The 14,783-nt window shown below is 30.0% G+C and overlaps 1 protein-coding gene across 2 annotated transcripts in view; it reads left to right on the top strand.

Annotated features, from left to right (window-relative positions):
• Eif4g (eukaryotic translation initiation factor 4 gamma) overlaps positions 1–14,783 on the top strand; it is a 763,642-nt gene that overhangs the window by 96,154 nt on the left and 652,705 nt on the right. For both annotated transcript variants that reach the window (XM_089595035.1, XM_089595034.1), the window contains exons 3-4: positions 9,682–9,927; positions 11,177–11,303. In XM_089595035.1, coding sequence (XP_089451161.1) covers positions 9,682–9,927; positions 11,177–11,303 — 373 coding nt within the window. The remainder of the gene's footprint in view (positions 1–9,681; positions 9,928–11,176; positions 11,304–14,783) is intronic.

Raw genomic sequence — 14,783 nt, 5'->3', positions numbered from 1 at the left:
TTTTCATTGTCTCTTTGTTTTATATGGTTTTACTAATTGTCTGCTTTTGTGTAAAAAATAGATTTTTCATCTCTTTGATTCTTTAGAATTTTAAAATTTCGTGGGAAAGCCTGCCTACAGTACGATCTATGATTTAACGTTTAACCCACGCTACTCGCATATATTTTCCGTACTTCAAGTTCGTTGGTTTTTGTATCAGCTGTGCGTTTATTTTGGTCCGCTACCAAGTCATATTCTCACTCGTTGTAATTTAAAGTTAAATAATTTTTACTTTGTAACAATGCTGCAGAAAGAGGCACGCAAAATGCAAAATACTAGTTATCGATCAGACAGATGTTTTAATCCTTTAAATTTCAAACATCTAACAAAAAACACTTCTGATTTGAGGACAGTGAATGAAAACTTACTTTTCATACTGGACTTGGCAATTTCGTCAGATGCATTACAACAAAAATTTTGTTCTTCTTGCCGCTTGAAGTTATCAAAGTTGAAAAAAGGATATATAAAAGAGAGGGAAAATGAACTACCAGAATTGGTACGTACAATATTTTGATTATTATATTGAGTTCAGAGATACCTAACCTTTCGTAGAATTTTATGTCAATGTTTTAGTCTAATTTTTTTTTCAGACGTTACAGAAGGAGAATTTTTCAAGTGAAGAATCTGATATAAAAGTTAGGAGCAGTGATAGTACATCTGAATTTTCGGGAGATGATACATATGTGCAAAGTAAACGAGTAGATTTTTTAAACATAGGATTAAGCTTCTTAGGATCTTCGCCCATCAGAAAACATAAACTATTGTTGAAAAGGTATTAGGAAGAAAAATAAATACAAATATCGTCCATAATTGATGAAAAAACTTTTAATTTGAGCTGAGATGATTTAGATGATCTTGAAGCAGATGACGACGAGTCCTCCATAATGAGTGCTTTGCAAGAAAGTTTCAATACTTCCGCCAACCGCGTTCATAAAATCAAAATTTTGACTATTTTTCGATCGTGGTCTTATAATAAAATTGAGGACACATTTCCTTCCGCAACTCGTCACATGATAGGCATAGCAAAAAATGTTGCTCGAGATAAGGGATTAATTGGGGATGGAAACCCAAAACAAAATCCATTCTCTGGATGATAATGTTATCGATACAATTGTTAGCTTGTACCAGTCTGACGACTACACTTGATATATGCCTGGAAAAAAAGATTCCATTTCGATAAAAGTAGACGGCAAATCGGTACCTATTCAAAAAAGACTACTATTAAATAATTTAAAAGAATTGTGTGAAATTTTTACTAGTACGTATCCAACTATGGAACGTAGTTTCTCAATTTTAAATAACTTACTTCCGGTTCTGAGCTGCCTTTGATCAATTTTAAGGATTTTTTGGATCGTATGGTATGCAAAAATAAAACGACTGATTGTTATTTCAATTCTTGTAAGAAGTGCCCAGGTGTGACGAAAGTGTTACCTACAAACGGTGGGTTACGGTTCAAAGAACCTTATTGCAGACCCTAATATCTTCTGTTGATGAATTTTTACAGAAGTTACATCAAGATTTGCAAAAACTGTTGATTCATTCATTTTTGGTTAACAAACAAAGGGATTCTTCAAATGAGATAAAAAATAAACTGAACGAAAACGAGTGTATCGTAATTTTCGACTTCTCAGAAAATTATGCTTTTATAATCCAAAATTTGGTTCAGGGTATACATTGAAATAACGATCAGGTAATCGTACACCTATTTTCAATTTACAATAGGAATAACAGATGAATTTAAAATTTCAAGTTTTGTTTGCATTTCTAAATGCCTATATCACGACACTATTGCCGTCCGTTCATATCAAAAGCAGTTGATTAAATTTATTAAAATAAATTTACCGTGTGATAATAATATAATATACATGTCTGACGGTCTAAGTGGACAGTATGAACATTAAAAGAAATTCATTAATCTCACTCATCACTTTGAAGACTTTGAAACAGCAGCAGAATGGCATTTTTCCCCACTTCACATGGAAAGGGGCCACGCGAAGGAATAGGTGGGACTGTAAAACGACTAGCTAAGAAAGCAAGTCTTCAGAAAATTAACAATCCTATTCGAACGCCGCGAGAACTTTTTGATTGGGCCACAGAATCACTGCCAAATATTACTTGCCGTTATTCTACAAATGATGATTACGAAGAAGAAAGAAAATTAGTGTCAAAGAGATTTTGAGAGCAACAACAATTTAGGGAACGCTAAAGTATCATAGCATGGTTTCACTATCTCCTCAATAATTAGAAGCGAGGCTGTTTTCTATGCACGAAAAAACAAATAGTGTGAAAATTTTCAAGTGACACGATTTTGTTATGAAACTGTAAAAAAAGTTTTACTTGTATAAGAAAATTTTGTTACATCTATAAATAAATATTAGGCAATAATAATGTTTACTTAGTTTTTTATTACGCATTTTTATTATTTTAATAAATCATGATTTCTTTAGTTATTATTGCTCATCTTTGTTTTACAAGTAAAAAATTACTCTCAATAAATGATAAAATGGTGATTTTTCGGTTTTTTGCATGATAATTCAAAATTATGAGGTTTTACTGACAAATGGTAATCACAAAAGTTGTAGATCTTTCAACTATCTACAACTTGTACATTCATTTTTTTGATACGAGGTACAGATGCCAATTCATACTCAAAAAACTGTTTTTTTACCATCACGTGCTACATAAATTAATATTCTAACAATAACAATTGAAATGTCTCCATATTTTTAAAACACGATTTCCACGTAAAATTCGACGCAGAATACGATGGTAATAATTAAAAATTGTTTCATTTTTGGAGAAATGATTAAAAATTGATTCAAACAATTAAATTGTTAATAACAATATTAATTTGTTGATAGTTTAAAAAAAAATTTTTTTTAAGTTTAACTCTTCAGCCACAAAAGTGCCATTGGTGAAAATTTTGTAGCTCTTACGGATTCGGAGCTAAATATTGTTTAAAATGAGTCAACAACCTCTATTATAAAACTTATAAAATCGAAAATAGGCGATATAAAAAAAATTCCTCCGACACGTATCTCTTATTTTTCAATATAGAAACTGGAAAAAAATTTTAAGCCGAATCAGAGAGGTGAAGGTCAAAATCCGTTTGATTTGTAAAAGAATTATGCACCTTTGGAAATGTTGAAAATGATGTGTAATTGACTCTACTTTTCGCTAGAAACCTAGATTTAGGTCATCATGACAAATTAGAGTATCAAAATTCTTAGACTTACAATAATTTCAATAGAATCATAAGCCAATCAACAAATCGAAATGAAAGAAAATACAGTGATATTCTAAACAATAGTCACAAAAACATTGAAAAATTAAAATGTCGTTTTGATAAAAAAGTAATTGCAAGTGACAGAAATGAATTGTTGAACATTTTTCAAAAGTTTTCGTATGATTATGATTATTGCCACGTAAGAGAAAGATTAATGATAGTAAAACATATTGTCAATGATTGACAATGTTATAAAAACTACAATCTTAGAGATAGTAACTTTAAAAATGTAATATTCAATAACATATGTGGTGTGTATTCATACATAAAATAGTTATTTATGGGGTCGTTCCACATATTCTTCTTAACCATTCTGAGACCCAACTTGGCCTCTCTACTAGATGAGATAAAATTCTATCAGTTTTTATATTATTTATCTTTGGTTCAATTTTTATCCAGACACCCTGTCCTGTTTAGCCTCCTGCTCAATTTTGAAAAGATTTTTATTAGCTCTTACCCCCCTAAGCTCACCGCAAATAAGGTTTAATTATATTTGTTTTCACCTTGTTGTTATTGGGTTCAATTTTTATCTATCCCCACCTACAGCCCACGTTATGGCCCCTTTCCCATAAATAAGGTAAAATTGTTTTCATCTCATTTTCACTGGGGGTTTTTTTTTTGAGCCCCTGTCTGTACTCCTTATAATTCTATAACCCTCTAACCAAATATTCCAATACGCCCTTCTTCACAATAATAACACCCTTTAGGTAAATCTTTGAATAAAGTAAATATATATTGGTTATAATGTCATCCTTCTGGGCCTCTTTTTCCATCGAGCTTCGGTGGCGAAGTTGGTTAACGAGCCTTTTTAACAAGAAAGAGGCCCAGGTGTGGTTTCTAGCCGAAGCGGGTTTTTTTTTTCACTGCTTTGTAATTTTAATTGACAAAGATTTTTTCACGTCGGCGTTTTTCACTACAAAAAAAAGCTCTCAAAATATAGAGTAATTCAGATGGAAGAGGTCAATACATTATCATAATTTGACTTATTACGAGTCGTACCAACCCATTAAGTTATAACATTAATATCTACGAAAAAAAAAATTATTTTCTATGGAAAATAAAAGGTAATAATAGTGAATTTACAATACTTAGAGATATTAGTGTTGTAAGAACTCTGTTTTTAATTTTTTCTCCAGTTATTATTCTTGCTTTAAAATTGTACTTGAGTAATTTTGTAATTTAGAATCTTGTACCCGTTACATAAACCATCAACTCTACATAAATTTCGTATCAACATAACAATTGTCTTAATTTATTAATTAACATCATGCGGAGGTAATCCTTCACGAATGCTGTTGGAAAAATCAATTGGAAAATTTATATACATATTACTATCAGATTTATCAACACCTTGGTAAGTAGCATGATCTATGCTTTAAAATATTTTTATTCCTTTTCTGACATGATTTAGAATTTTTCTATTAAAAAAGTAAGTACAATCGTGAAGAGAAGTAAGTGTAATGTCATTCATTAAAAAGTGAATTTTTTTACCAAAAATATCTGAACAAACATCAGTTGTTTTCTGTCACATTAATCACGTATTGTTTTTTTTAACTATTTCTAAGGCTGTATTTGGGATCAGAGAAGCCTTGTTCTACATAGTTAAATCTACTTCTCTTATTTTTTTTTAAATTCGAATTCCAAAAACGAATTTTCTATATTGTTTAATTCTTACGGTAAACGAAATGTTCCATGACTGGTCACTCCTTTTGGAAGTTATAAAGATGCTGTACTAGTCCATGCCATAGATAAAATTTTTTTTGTCTACTAGAAATAAAATAATAAATCAACGTTTTATATAGAAATTTTTTTCCTGAGCTTCCTGGGCCATCAATCAAAAAAATTTTCTAGTAGAAGATCAATTGTATTTTATCATTTTTAAAAAGCAAACTAGAAGAATAAAGTATTTAACTAATATTTAAAAATTAGTGTGTTGGCATAGAGAATACTGGAGCGTAGGGCTCCATTCATGTGTGTGTGTGTGTGTGTGTGCGCGCGCGCGCGCGTATGTGTGTGTGTGTTTAGAGATAGGAGCTTATCAACCTGCCTTTAACACACATACGAAGTACATGGTAAAGTTTCGCGGACGTCCGCATAACTTTTTTTTTGTCATTATTACTACAGCATACATATAATAATTGTTAGCCAAAATCCGCCGAAAAAGCTTAACTGTCTAGTTTTACTTTTTGACTTAAAGTTGTCGTAAAATAACTTATTAAGTACGTTTTTCTGTACAACAAATAAGCTCAATCTTTACTTTTATCCATGAACTCTAAATAAATTTTATTAATAAATACAATAAGAAAATCATATATTAAGATTTTTGTACAACACGTTTATAAGTAATCACATTAAAATTAATTCTTTTTCTTACCTATTAGCGCTCTTATAATCATTTTGGCCCCACGCGCAGAAAAGTTTTTTACGCCCTCCGGAAGTAAGATATTTTCAGCATCTGAATTGTTCGCTTTTTTTATTTAAAAGGAAATATTATCCTTATCCATTCTTCTTGACAGAGCTACATATACTTGACTCGAGAAAATAAGCATTTTTAAAAAGTCATTTTAGATTATCAAAACTTTGATCTTAAGTTTTCTGGTTAGTAATAGCAAATGCTATAACTTTTGAAAATTGTTTTTTAAATAAAATCAAAGGAAATATCTAGGTATTTCCGTTATTAAATGTTATTCTTGAAATAGAAACTTAACTATTGATTTCTCTTCTGCAATTATTTTACTTTCTATGTTATACTTCAACAAGTTGGTAATTCTTGAATGTGCACCATTATAAAAAATGTCAATTACACTTAAACTTTGAATAAATATTATATTTTCTTCTTTTTTCAAATTTAGTTTTTGACGTAACAATGCTTTAAGCATATTATTCAACATTTGTACAGTAGTTCTAAGACCTGTTATATCTATTGTTATTTTCTTGTTTTTAAGACCACCCATTAAGAAAATTTCATTGTTTCGTTCGCAAATAGTATTCATATTTTTTAATCGTCATTTACATTTATTTACTTTAAATCAAATATTTTTTACTCAATATTTCTTCAACTACAAATTTGTTTTGGTATTTGTAAATTAAATCATTAATGTTATGCTGCATTTTCCGATTCTAAGAATCAGTTTGTATGTAAAAAAAACACTTAATTTTATTTGAATCTTTATTTATGAGCAACAACATTTTTGGCAATTAAACCTCGCGAAAAAAATTGTTCTGAATGATAATGAAACATCACACTAATTGCTTCCTTAAAGATATCATTGATGTAAAAATCATTGAAACAAAAATTGAGTTAGTTATACGTTTTATGAAAAATACTTTTACTCATAAATTAAAAATTAATTGTTTGATTATAATTTATTCCAAATATACCCAGTATGAAGCCATTGTTATAACTCTTATATACTTTTTTGTTAAATAAGACCTGTCATAAAATACTTCGATTTCGTCCTTTTTAGAAAAAAATTTTTACAACATGAGCTATGATTTCTGTTGGTAAGTAGTCCAGAAGCTTTATTTCTGTACACTAAAGGTGACGCTCTAATAAATTACACAGTCATTTATACATGATATTATCGCAGCATAAGGTACCTTTGTCAGTGTAAAACTGTAATTCATTACTTAATAAAGTATGTACTTGGTGAATACATGGCAGGTATTTGACGGGCATTTATCAGATGTTCAAAGAGTAATCTACGGGCATTGGGCAGGAACTTAGCAGTCATTTACAGGGTGTTTAGTGGGTACTTGACCGGTACATAGTGCACCTGAAATCTAGCTGATGTATTGAGCAACTATCTTGTGCAGGAAACAAATACTTCTTGGTTTTAATTAAAAAAATTTTTTTTTTTTTTCCAGAACTTTTCAGTCGTCATAATTCTCTTAATTCGTATGTTTTCTGTCAGTTCCTGAAATGTGTCTGCCACAGTTGTTCGCGCTTTGACAAGGCCTGCTTGGAAAAACGTTTTTTTTTTCTTTTGGTTTTCGTCGGTTTTCTCCATGGCCAACCATTCGAGAGTTAGAAGACATGTTCACTCCCTTTATTGTACACTTGAATTTGCCATCATTTTTGATTGTCAGAGTGAAATCATGAGACCCCCCCGTTTTTATGCCTAGCACGTGGCCTACATATGGTTGCTGTTTTACCAATATAGTTAGCCTATCGCACCAATTTCAGAACGAATGTTTCTAACTAACTGTGGATATTCGGAAACATTTACCCCCATACAAAACATTTGTTTTTCATTATGTACCTCAAAAAATTTTATGATTTTTGTGCTTGGTCTTGAAAAATTCCTGAAAGCAGTACGTACTTCAGCTATACGCACTTACCCACCCTTAAAAGGTACGCATGGTTATTACTTTCTTCCACTGGTTCCTAGGTATATTTTGATCAGGAATAAGTACATCATCATTTATTCTAATGGAGGCCCATTTTGTTGCCGTTTTTTCTTTGAAGCCATTCTGAATAGGCATTCGCGTAACCATCAGTTCCAAAAATGATCTGCAAAATACTTTCCAATTTCCATTATTTTCAAATATACTGTTTTACTTGATTAAGATAATTTTTTTTATTTGAAGAAAAAATGCTTCTAAAAGAAAGTGGTTCGACATTCGCGCTTTTTTGTTCCGAAAATCGGAAGGCAAAGTTTTTTGTTTGAAATATTTTCCTTTGGTAACAGTTACTAACAGTATTCATAACCGCCATTAAATCTCTCTTTTTCATGCTAAGTCATTATTTTCTCTAATATTTATTGTTTACTACTTTTTTCAAATTACTCCCATTGACACAGTACATTACCAAAGGTTTATCTCGATGACCACAAAATCGTCTTAGGAATAAGACTGCTGAGTCGGTACTAAGTCTCTCAACGATTTCAGAATATGTCGCTCTCATAGTTAATTAAGTAAACAGTGCTGCCTATCAAAAGCTGACAAATCATGCAACTATTAAGGATCGAATGTTAGGAGTTTCTTAAACCAACGATCCAGTATTTTTATTTGGTCTCATTTATTACCGTTTCATCTCCCTACATTATATAGTTCTCATTCAGGGCATTAAAAGTCCCATGCCCCCCAAAAATCCATAAGTAACGTGATTGATGTATCATATAATATGACTCAAAAATACACATTATCACCCTTATTAGTTTTCTGGCAGCCTTCCTTGACTTCCATATAATATTCTACTTCTTATATTTATTACTTATAACTCTTCACAACACTTTCAGTATGATTTATACTATACGTGATTATTTTATAAATGTGTATTTGTATTGGTTGATTTTCAAAACAAAGTATTTTAAAATATGTTAGTAAGTCCAGGCCTCCAATCTAAACTCTTAAGAAAAGTACTTCTCCTCAACTGTTTTAAAACTTGGATAATATGAACTTGTCATAATTAAGTATATTAACAAATTTTATAGTTTTGAAAAATGTTATCGCAATGTAGATTCTGGTGTGCTGTAATTTTTGTTTTTATAATGTCAAAGCAGTACAATATCAGAAGTGAAATGTTATAATGACGTATAAAGACATGTCAGAATTATTTCATAGCACAGCAGAGCACACTACAGCCATGGTGTGATGAATATTAAAGGTGGGTTCATTAGCCATCTTACCTATCAGCTAATTAAAACATTTGTAACAAGCTACTTTCCATATTGGATTTACTACCAATTAAAGCTAAGAGAATGTACAAAAATTCAATTTCATAAGAGGAGTAGGGAGTGAAAGAGTTTCAGTGAGGCATTTTTTAAACATAAGCTAAAACAAGCTAAAAATTACCGTATTTTGTAGCTGTAGCAAGGGAGGCCTAGCTACCAGTCAAATAGCTAAAACTGTATAATGTAAGAAGATGCATGTTAACATGGGTATCCTCTGTCAAATACGTCACTTAATGTACAGTTTAATGTTAAAGTTAAATAAGCATACTTGAACTGAAAATTTTTTTTTACCATGTAGTTTTTAATACTGTAAAGTATTATGTTATTTGAAAGATCTAGTAAATGATGAGATTTTCCAAATTTTTGTTTGATTAACTAAATATAAATTGAAACAGTACGTAATTTAAAGAACAGTAAAAACCTTGTTTTCTTTAGATGCAGTCGTTATAATTTTGCAAAAAAAATTAGTGTTAATGCAGACCTCGAGAAAAATCATTAATGTCGCATGAATTTTATTAAAATGTATGAAAAACTTAAGACCTTATGTAATTACACTTGTTATTTGTTACTTAACTGTAACTAAATGTAGATAAAAATTTTTTAAATAGTTTAATCGAAATCAGTTTTTATTACAGAAGTATATTATTTTGCGGTGCATTTTTATATTAATATTTATTTCAGGCTAACTATTACACTGCTGCAAGACCTCAACAATCCAGAAATTTGAGTCATAGAAATACCCAACCTGGGAATCAGACTCAGTTAGTTAGCATTCCTGGAACTACAAACAGTCAACCAACCCCCATGTATCCTCATTCAAGTATAACAATTCAACCTTCAGTATATGTCCAAGGACAAGTATCTGGGCTTCAACCTAATCCTCATGCGCAAGCTGTATATTCAATCAGTAATCAAATGTCAATGCAGGTAAAAATATTAAGATTTATTATTTCGTATTACAGTTCGTGTGTAGAAGTGAACTTACAGATTTGGTGTAACTAGCATAAAAAAGAAGTTGGTAAACTAATTGTTGACTTTCTCTCTATATTTACTAGATTACGATCGAATTATAAAAATTTTCAGTGAAGTATAGACGGAGATATATCAAAATTGTAAAAAATTGGAGCAGAATGCAGTTAAAAAATCAATTTCCAACGAAGTTTTAACGTGGTTTTAAAAAATGATTATGTTTGTCACATAATAGACGCTTTTTTGTTTATAATTAACATATATATATGTATATATATACGCAACCAATAGTTTTTTAAGTATTTTTTTTATAGTCAATTAGCCCTCTCATAATATTTAGGAGTTACTAAAGAATTATTTAACTTGTTGAGTCATCTACTTTAAAAATAAAGCCTGAACTTATCTGTGTAACCTGATACACTTAAGCTATCCAAGTGGCAGCCTCTTTTTGACTAGATGCATTTTTTATGTTACAGTGTAATTTTTTATTAACAATTTTGTAAACAGCATATGAATCATAGACTACATCTAATATTAAATAATCATAGTTCAAGTGTGTAAAAAAAACTAGGGAACTTCAATTTTTTTCTATAATAAAAAAGAATGAGAGTATTTTGTTTTTCGCTGAATTTCGTGTTTTTATGTAATGTACTTAGAACAAATCATGTTACTTTTAACAGAAATTAATTTCAAGATTTTAATTATTGGGTTGTTATGGTTTGTAAAATTAAAGCTAGTCAAAGTTGTGGTGTCCCTTCGAATAAAAAGAGAGACTTGAACGAACGATATACCCTATTGTACTTACGATGCTTACGACATTTAGAGAGGGATAAACGATCAACTATTAAATAGTTTTTTCACGACGTATAGGCAACATTATTCTAGCTTACTATTAGGCTGAGACATATATCTAAGCCAAATATGTTTTTAAAGCTAGTATACTAGATCTTATAAAAATACGAGTTCGATACTTATGCATGAAATTGATTCTTAGTTTTCTTAGAATATAATACTCATAAGGAAGTAATCATGGGTTTCTGAATATTTTTATAGTATTAAAATGTTTTGAAAATAGCGCTTTTATAAGTTTTTAAGGTATAAAACTCTTTATGTGTATTATGTGTATGTATATATTAATAAAAAAAGATGATTGAATTACACACACACGCATGCATATATATATATATATACAATATTTTCGTCACAGTTTTCTGGACCACCTCAAAGGCATCAGACGCATCAAACGCAGTTTCCATATCAATCATACCAGCCTCATCCGGCTGTGTTTACATCAAATATTTATAGTTATCCTCCTGGAGCTCAACATCATGGTTGTAAGTGTAATTGTGGAAATTTATTTTATCCATTTTATGTATCATAGTCAAAATAAGTTATTGGCGATTTTGTTACATTAATTATGTTTTACACAAAATTTACTACTAATGATGATACTTTACTTAAGAAAATGCATATTTCTAACCTGTGTAGTGCAATCTATTGCGTTATTTTAATGATTTAATTAAAATAATATTAGTCTCGCTGAATACAGCATCGTATACAGAAATTCGTGGTATAATTCAAAGATAATAGGGCTTCAAACAAAATAGTTTATTATTTCTTTAAATATTCTTCACCTCAAAACTAACCATTGTACTGTATAATTCTGTTGGTTGAGCCAGAATTACTAAAAGTATTTGAGATATCTTCACTGAAGTTATCTGTAGCAAAAAATAATTCCCTAAAGTATTGGATACAATCTCACGGATTCAAAGAATACAAAAATATTTTGTGATTATAAAAAAACTTTTTTAAAATAAATAACATTTTAACAGTAAAAGTCATAAATTTTTGGTTTTTAAAGCGGTCGTTGATTTCGTTTCTGTGTTATAGAACTATTTCTCAAACTTTTATCTTATTTCTTTATACATCTCCGTTATGCCTTTAAGGGAGTTCTTCGATTAGTGTCTTACAGAATCCGTGAGTGACACTGGATTATTTAATTTAAGTGGCGTGTATATTATTATGGAAACTTAAACAAGGTTTTCTTATGTATTTTTATCTGCTTATAACGACTTTTCATAGTAAAGGAAACATAATTGGCAGAGTCGTTCTAGATCCTTTTCAGTCAGTTTTTTTAATAATAATTTTTATTAGAGCCCACAAGATAAGAATATCCGAGTTATCCAAGCTGCTAACAATTTCTTAAAAATAATTTTTCAAATAAATTAGTCGAAGTTGTTTTTTTTTGTCTACAAAAAAATATTTTAAGTTCCTTTGTTACATTCGGAACAAAAAACTAGTTGGAATAGATATACTTAAGCCCCACAGTTTTCGAGTGAAAAATTCCCGAAATTTGAAGGAATTCTTTTTTCCGATTTTTAAAGCCTTGTTAAAGTATGAAAATAAAATATTTTTAGTGGGCACGCCACGTAAACATTAACTATCAACATTTCTCCACAATCTCCAAGTAAAGAAATTTTGATAAATTAAGTGGCATAGGGTGACCAGGTAGACATTACATGGTACCGCCACCAGTACCGTGTAAAGTTGCCACAAGTCGCCAACCTACGCTTCCATAATTGCCAAATAAATCGTCAATCAGCGCTTCTAATCAAGGCTTTCAAAAATAATAGTTTGAAGCGCGTTAAATTCAAACAGATAAACAAGCTTAACTCAAGGTGACTAATCTGCCAAAAAATTAATTAATCAATTAATAATCGGCAACGATATTTTACAATTGAGCTGTTCACTAGATAATAAAATTCGGCACTTCAGATGGTGATCGTTTGATGGATCAGTTATTTATTTAGCTGACTTAATTATAAAGAAATTAATGCTAAATGAAACTAATGTATATTTAAATTTAACCAAAGTAATTTATTAATAGAAAATACATGTGAACACGTACATTAAGATACATTTCAATTCGTCACATTTTAACTTGAAAATGCAAATTTATAATTTTACTGGTAATTTTTTAAGCAACTAATACTTATTGTTGAAATTATCACAGTACATACAATCTTAATATCAATCACAGTAAGATATAAAGTTAAAATTTTAAATTTTGACTATCGCACGTATAGTATAGTCACAATCCATCTTAAATAATTAACATCTTAACATCTTAACACAAATATGAATATTTAAAAATTGTCTTTGATGGATAAATATGTCCAGTCAAATTTGTTCAAATCCTCTATAATATCTTTATTTTGTTCATCAGCTAGTGTTTGATGAGTCTTCTCAGTAACAGTATATTTTACGGAATCTTTTTTTTTCATCTTTCTAGACTGCATTATTAGTAAAGAATTTAATCATTTGAGTGGAAAGCATGAATGTTGTACAGCAAGTTTAACTAGAAAAAAACGAAGCATTTATAACTAATTGTAAATTAAAGCTTACGAATTGAGGTTCAAAATTTTTTTTGGCAATTAATAAAATTAAATTTCTTAAATCATCACAAGACAGGCAACATCTACACTTCCTTTTTAAAAAGTCAAGTCAATAGAATTGATTTCATAAAAAATTGGTTTGATAATTGTCAAATACAAGTAATTCCTATTATCGTTAAACATATCACGCAACTGCCTAGCCATATGACATCTTTCTTTTACAATAGAAAAAAAATGCGTAATTCAAAAAAGTTTTCTTTAAGAACTCTTACTGAATTATATCCAGCCAACGAGTATCTGACAATTTTACAAATAAATTAAAATCTTTGGAAATACTTCCGTCACATTCATCCAAAGTAACCCACACCCGTTTCTATTCTATTCTTGTTATAGTACTATTGGCAAACCAATTCTAAATTTCTCTTAGTAAAAACCCTATTGTGGTAGAAAACTCGTCAGCTGCATCTGATGCTGCCAATTTCAGTGAATGACATACGCACCTTACTAGTTGCAAATTAGGAATCAGTAAAGTGTACAAAGAATGGTTTGTTCCACACATATTGCTTTCTCCATCAGTTGCAATTGCCAGCATGTTATAAATTGGTAGTAAGATGTTGTTAAGAAATGTTTTAATCAATTCGAATAAAGAGTTAGCATCAGCTCTCTCAACTTCCAGCAGACCAAAAAATCGGTTATATGACGATTATTCTTCATATTGAAGTATTGTATGCACAGACACAAGTACTTTTTCTTTGATACATGAGTTGATTCATCAATAATCAACGAATACTGCATGTTTCCCAAATCATCTACCAAATCTCTTAACATATTTGGTGCTATGACAAATTTGATTAGATTAGAGCACTTCGTTCTATGTAACCGTAAGTTGTTTACCTGAAGATCATTTAAGACTTCACATAAGTAATCGGAACTTCGTTAGCAATAAATACTGAGAGCTTATAATCTCTTACGTTATCTTTATTCTTTAAAGTAGATTGAAAAAGTATGTTGATTTTGTTTTGTTCGACATGGATTGTATTCATGTTACAAACATGTACTAATGTAGTTCCGTGTTTTTCTAAATCGGATCGATGAGATAAGAAGTCTTGGTTACTTACTGCGCAATAAGCTTGTAATTTTAGGTATTTGCTTTTGCACAACCAGCCTAAAATATCAATCAGCGTTTTGTAAGATTCCACAAATTTTATTAAGGTGGCTCCAGCGCCTAGTGCCGTATCAAAATGGAGAGACTAAAAATTAATCATTATTTTCTTTAAAATATGGTATAAAATTATCGTAGAGACTGTTGTAAGCCATATTCATCATTTTATCTGTTACTTTAGTGAGTTAATATAAAAAAACAAAAAAGTTTTATGGTGCCCTAATTGATGAACTGTTACGGTACGCTCCTAAGTTCAA

Source organism: Copidosoma floridanum, unplaced genomic scaffold (genome assembly GCF_036245765.1).
Source record: "Copidosoma floridanum isolate Cflo_tuat_1 unplaced genomic scaffold, Cflo_Japanese_pri ptg000024l, whole genome shotgun sequence".
Taxonomy (NCBI): Eukaryota; Metazoa; Arthropoda; class Insecta; order Hymenoptera; family Encyrtidae; genus Copidosoma; species Copidosoma floridanum.
The sequence above is the reverse complement of the archived record's forward strand: the minus strand, read 5'-3'. Positions and strand labels throughout refer to the sequence as shown.